General features: G+C 36.3%; 1 protein-coding gene across 1 annotated transcript; it reads left to right on the forward strand.

Moving 5' to 3' along the window:
• Positions 1-214: 214 nt before the first annotated feature.
• On the forward strand, positions 215-5,991 carry LOC107795502 (uncharacterized). The gene is made up of 2 exons (XM_016618163.2): positions 215-218; positions 5,088-5,991. The coding sequence occupies exons 1-2, from the start codon at positions 215-217 to the stop codon at positions 5,738-5,740; spliced, it is 657 nt and encodes a 218-aa protein (XP_016473649.2). The 3' UTR covers positions 5,741-5,991.
• The last annotated feature ends 720 nt before the right edge of the window (positions 5,992-6,711 follow it).

The following is a 6,711-nucleotide window of genomic DNA, read 5'->3' on the forward strand; positions in this document are numbered from 1 at the left end:
GTACAAACTTCTTCGAATCCATCCCTTTCAAGATTGGTGGTGCCCCCGGTATCTGGTCAACTCGAGAGTTGTGTGTCTCCACTTTTTTTATCGTTGGCTCGATTCTCTTCTCCCCTGATTCAATTCTTTTGGTGAGCTCCTCGAGCATTTTCATTACCATAGGATCAGTCCCCGATTCGTTACCATTCGACCTTTCCGGTACTGACTCGGTACGATGGGTAATTTTTGGTTCGACCTTATTTGGAGCTTTATGTTGATTTTGTAACTAAGCAATAGCGGTTTGCTGAGCCCGAAGCATTTCGAATATCACTTGGAGACTGACTCCTTCGTCTCCTCTGCCCTGTGTTCCTTGGTCACTAGATCGGCCTTTTCTGTGTACGCTCCCATCGAGACCCGCGCCTAGGTCCGCATTTAGAGCAACGTGCGAACTGACATCGAATGGGTTGGTAACTGGTGCTTCCCCGATATTAGCCTGTGGCACCTCGATTCCTGGAGCAATCATATTTTCGTTTTCACCGTGGAATCCAAGGCCATTGTCACCGTGTGTGGATGCGTTTTGTGAGTTTGACATGTTCTAACCTGAAAGCAAAGATAATTGACAAGAACAAGCATAAAATGGTGTGTTTTACCAGAATCAGTACTAAACAATTACTATTATCCTCAGCCCCACTGTGGGCGCCAAACTGTTTACCCTAAAAATTGAGTAACAATTAAATTTATATTGTGATTTTAAGGATATGTGATTTAATCCAGTATCAATTGATAAACAACGAATTGAATAAATAAATTGGACAATGAAATGAATCAAACCGGACTGCAAACAACACCTCGACCTCGACTCGAAATAGTTTCGAGGCTAGTTAATAAGAACAATAGAGGATGGAACAAACAACGATGAACATTGATGAACAAAGAAAAACAACGTATATGTTTATTCTTCTCAGCGAATAATAATTTCCTCAAAAGTGAATGGGATCCCTCTTTATATAATAGAGGAATCCTAAATAAGGTACAACTCTAATAACGGAAGTAGATCCCATGATTGGCACTAACAACTGCTTTGATTTGATCCGTTCCGGAATTTCCGCCGTAATTTTCGATCGGTTACTGATATCTCACCATTCCGTTATTACGCCTTACTCGACGTCAGGCATGCTTGATCTCGACTGCTGCTGGTCTCGATCTCATAGAACACTTCGATCTCTAGGCTCGATGTTATATCTTCGAGCTCGAACCCGATTTATTATGAGGTTTTCCTCGGACAACTCCCCTACCAACGAAATCGGGCCGTATACATCAAGCAGTCCTCATTCTGCTATTGGCTAGAATTCCAAGCCATAATTCTATTCAAAATATAAGGCCGAGAAGAAGAAGTCCTTTTATGTCGCAGATATGAACAAAGGGTCGTGTCAAATTGATGTGTGTCCATTTCTACTTTCTAGACAAGAATGATATGACATTAATTTTCTTCCCCACTAACTACTCCTATCGCGTTGTTGTCTAGCTCACCACTGAGTAGACGTTACATTTGACCATTTAGAAGGCTTATGAAACGAGAATAGCACATTGCCAAATTACCTGTCTTTTTAAAAAAAAAATTTTTTTGGATTTTCCACCTGGTTATTTAACTTCTAACAATTATTGGTATATCCCAAGGGTAGAAAAAGATACCGCGAAATTAATTTTGTGGAAGTACACTTTTGCTACAATCCTAGACCTCTAATTCTAAATTATAGTTTTGTGTTAATATATGCCATTAGTGATATCCTTATTTCCCTATTTTTTAAAATTTATGATTTTCAATGGAATATCGAGGCAAATACCATTAGCTATTGATAAGTAGATTTCTTTTCTTATATCTTCATAAACTTAGGCAAATAGAGGAACTGCGATCAAACAGCAAACTTGAACTATGTGGCATTGGCGCTATTTATCTTGCAAAAAATTTGACACGCGTCTAATACTTAAGAATTACAGACAAGTTCGACGCCAGTAAGTTGGCATCTACATTTAGCAGTACTACTTTTATTTTAATATCAGACAATGTATCCCTGGAATAGGGCTAATTCAAATTTTTTTTGTAGTGATGTATGCTCGTGTAGCTAGGCGATAAATTAGCAAGAAATTGAATTTCTTGGCTTACTATAAATCTATAATAATCAATACAACTAAACCACACTTGGAAGGCAAAAAATAAAAAAATAAAAAATTATTCAAGTCCTATCGAGGAAAAAAAGTTCTTGTGTAATACAATCTTGGTATCTTGATTATTGAATTATTTTTTCAGTAAGTATGTGATCACGCCCAACTATGTCTCCTAAGAGGTCTAACGGTCGTTGCAAATATAATCCGGTTTACAAGTCTGGAATCGAATCTCAAAGGGAATTAATCTACTAATTACAACCACTAGTTCCACACGAATTCAAGTATTCTAACCTTCAAAAAGGAGTATTAAATAACGATTTGAATGTTTACTAACTAAGAGCAAAGTAATTAAAATGCAATAATTTATAACTAACGGAGCAAATATTGTAGACAAGATTTGGAAAAGTCTAGGGTTATGATTTTCCCTGTTGTCGGAATCTCCCCCACCACGTTACCTATAAATTCGCCTAAGTATTCTCTACCGATCATGAGTATTTTGGGTGTCGTAGCTCTCTCTGGAGTAACTACCACAATTGACTAAACGTATTCTCTCGAACTACGCTAGCTGATACTAATTCACCGCTCACTACGATCGCACCAAGGTTTCGTTATCTCTAATCTCGCCTTTAAACCATCCATATTGATCTCTCAAATACGTTAGGAGTGGTGTTATTCAACAACTACCTAAATGTGTACTCTCTCTCGATCAATATACACACTAAATAGGCACAGTTAAATGAGAGCTCTTCAATCAACAACAATGAAAATATAGTTGAACAAGTAGAGAAAAATCAAAGGCAAATCTATATTAAACATAATAGAAAATCATCCTCCAATCGGTTCCATCAACCCCTAGATTAGAAAGTGTAGCTACTCATAAATGTATCAATAATCATCATGATGTTCAAAGATATTAAATTACAAAGTACAGAGATAAACGGAGGGAATTATTATTTGATTCTTGCTCCACCGTGCTTTGCACCCTTTTTCTTCTCCAAAATAGTGCCCGACCCTTTCTCAACTCATTTGGGACGTATTTATATGTTAGGGTCGAAGTCCTTGAGTCCAAATTCGGGTCGGAATCTTTTAACCCGCGACTTTTAATCATATGGCTATAGACCTGGTCTGTAGCAGGGTTTGGGTACTTGATGCTTTTGCGCTCTTTTCTTTCGTTTTTGTCCTTTTTTTTGTGCAACTTTTATTCGACTATTTCTTTCGATGTTCCTACACATAAAACAATACAATTTAGCTCAAATGTCGCACAATAAATCACTAAACTAACAAAATATAGGACGAATAATGTGCTAAAGGTATATCATTTTGGCCGAACATCAATATGCATGTCATGACACCTGTAAACATTTATGTACCGCTCCATCTTTTTCTTTTTCTTCTTTGAAAATTTCTTACAAGGGAACTCATATTAATAGTATATCTTTATCTATTGTGAAATATAATGGAACAATTGATGTGACATTTTGACATTAGATTCGCACTAAGAAATTGATAAATGCCTTTCTCAAACAAGTACCACCAAGAGAGATTAAAGTGTACAATTTAACTTATACAAAGTACTTACGATTTATTCAGTAGTGAAAATAAATATCAAGTTATAAGACAAAATTTAAGAAAATGATTCTGGAAGACTAGAACCTTGGATTATAAATATCTCCAACAGCTCGAGAGTTAAGTTGGCCTAGAGCTTTGTTTGTGGTAATAGATACAAAGACTCTACTCCAGTGTAATCTCAGGATTTTAGAGATCATGGCCACTATTAAATCGTGCAAATAAATAGTTCAATCCATTTTCTATACAGAGAATTATTCCTCCAAATGATTTCAAACATTAACATGTCAAATTTCAAAAAAGAATGTACATGCATAGAAATTACATAAAATATTTGGAGATATAATTATAACTTAGAAATATGCTAAGTATTAGACAAAACGTTGTATACATAAAGTATTTCTTGACTCCTAATCAAGAAGTACTACTACTACATGGTATGGAGCGAAAGTCTCAAGAGGCGGGGCGTACGCCCAGGCGTTCGTGGCATACACCCGGATGTTCGGGGCGAGTTTTTTTAGTAAGGAGTAAGCCCCAGAGACTTTTTCAAATTAAAACAAAATTTGTTGAACTAATCCTTCATATAATACCCAAATTCTCAAAAGTCAGTTTGGTAATTACTCAAAAGGTTTAAAAAGGAACTCAAAAGTATTAAATTTAAAAGTAAAGACTTTTTTTTATTGATTTAAGCCCTAATTTATGATTTTCTCAATTTTTTATCTTGTCCGCTAGTCTGCTAATATCTCCCAAAAGCAACGAAGATTTAATTTTTTTTACAAATACAAAGAGGATTACATTTTTCTTCATAGCAGCAAATTCAAAGTTCAAATTGCAGGTTAATCATCCTTTTTGTTCCTTCATATAGAAAACTTTATTCTTTTAGACTCAAATTACTTGTGCTTGTAAGTAACGTATAATAGATTGTTTTGATTAGTTTTTTGTGGGGATGGAGCACACATATACATAATATCTATATATATATTTTTCACATATTTATAGTTTTCTTCAATTTTTATGCAATTTTACCTGTTTATAAATATTTACTGTAATTATATTATTTTATAAAATATTAAAAATTAAATACCTATGAGGCTTACGCCCCGTGCCTCGGGGCTTATGCCTCGCTGAGGCATATGTAAAACGCTAGTGCTACCCTAGTTTTCCATATTACTGTTAAAGAGATTCTTTTTCCATATTAAGACTTAAGATTTTGGCACAGTCAGCATATAGTGGGATCCGCGAAAATTGGCTAGACATCTCACACTTTAAACGTCAGTCTATGGGGCCCAGTTAACTCTGTCCCCACGCGAAGATTCAACCATTCATGCATGGGCACGTTGTGTTCATGCACTGAAAGGCGCGTGAAATGTACTAAGCCGTTCAGGTTCCCAAAAACACCCCTGCCATTTTCCGTAATTTCACCAATACCCTTGAATCCTCCTATATATTCTGTCTACCCTTCTCCCCTCCAAATCCATCTTATCACTACCCAATTCTCAGAAACTCCTCTTCTCTTGTAAAAATTATACCTCTTTTATCGGAACTGGCTAACTCTCAGGAAACTCTGGAAGAAACTAGAAACAAAGGGGTGGTGCTCGCCCTATATGAAGCCTTGAGCTCACGTGACGTTGACAAGGTCCAGAAACTTCTGGCCTCTGATCTTGAGTGGTGGTTCCATGGTCCACCTTCCCACCAGTTTTTGATGCGCATCCTCACTGGCACTGCCAAGTCGGACACCGACCTTTTCCAGTTCATTCCTCAGACCATTGACGCCTTTGGCTCCACTGTACTCGTCGAAGGCTGTGATCCTGACCGTTCAATTACTTGGGTTCACGCTTGGACTGTCACTGATGGGATAATTACTCAGGTTAGAGAGTATTTCAACACCTCTCTTACCGTCACCCGACTCAGCAATAATAATAATACGGATTTTTCATCTATTGCCCCCCGCCATTGTCCCTCTCTTTGGGAGAGCAGCCTTCCCAATCGGGTCGGTAAGTCGGTTCCGGGTCTCGTCCTTGCCCTTTGATTTGCTTATGGGCTGAAGTTCAAGGCGTTATATCTTGTGTCCGCGAGGATGTAAGTTTAACACCTAGTTTGGGGGTTTCCGTCACCGTTTGATTTGCCTTGTTTTTTTTTAATCTGCAATTGTAATTTGCTAGTGGAGTTGAGGGACCATGATAAATGGGAGACCCTTGTACTGGTTATGGTGTTTTGATGAAATATCTAGTATGGCGTGTTTGGTTTGCAATAAAAGCACTTCTTCTTGGTTTTCTGAAAGGCGATTCTTTATGTGTTAATTTTACTTTTAATTTGTGCAAAAAACACTTGGTATAAAATTTTCCACTTATGGTTGCAACTTTATAAATTTTAAATTAATAATTGGATTATAAATTTAGTATGTATATATTTAATAAGAATTTTAACATATTTGAGCGAAAATTACTCCATTTTTGAACTTCTATATCTGAATCACGATGCCTTTCTTGTGACATATATCCATCGTCTAACAAATGATGAAAGAAATCAAATATTCCCAATGATTTAACAGACTAGGATGACATTGTTAGCGATTGCTCGCACATCAATTCTTCTTCGGAACTTTATCTATTTAATCTGAAATTAATATTTTTAGTTTCTTTAACTACTTCTAACTATAAAAATGTGATCTATAATATTGTTAAGTGAGGAACAAACATGTCATATCCGACTTGAAAATCGCAAGTGTAAATGTTAAGAGTTTCCTAACTCTAAGACCAATAATGACCAAAAAAAAACAATATGAGACCAAGGGAGTCGTATTAATAAAATAAAATTAAAAAAGGAAGTTAAGGTTTGCAATTTGGCTGGCTGCAAATTTTAAGTTGTCAATTTCGGACTCTGGAATTGACATAAGGTAGATAAACATAGAAATTGAACAATAATGAAAAAGTGGATTACACACATCTCATGTCCCGCTTGGAATTAATAGGTGCAAGTGCAAATGAAGAACGTGCAGGA

The sequence above is a fragment of the Nicotiana tabacum genome, chromosome 4 (genome assembly GCF_000715075.1).
Source record: "Nicotiana tabacum cultivar K326 chromosome 4, ASM71507v2, whole genome shotgun sequence".
Classification (NCBI taxonomy): Eukaryota; Viridiplantae; Streptophyta; class Magnoliopsida; order Solanales; family Solanaceae; genus Nicotiana; species Nicotiana tabacum.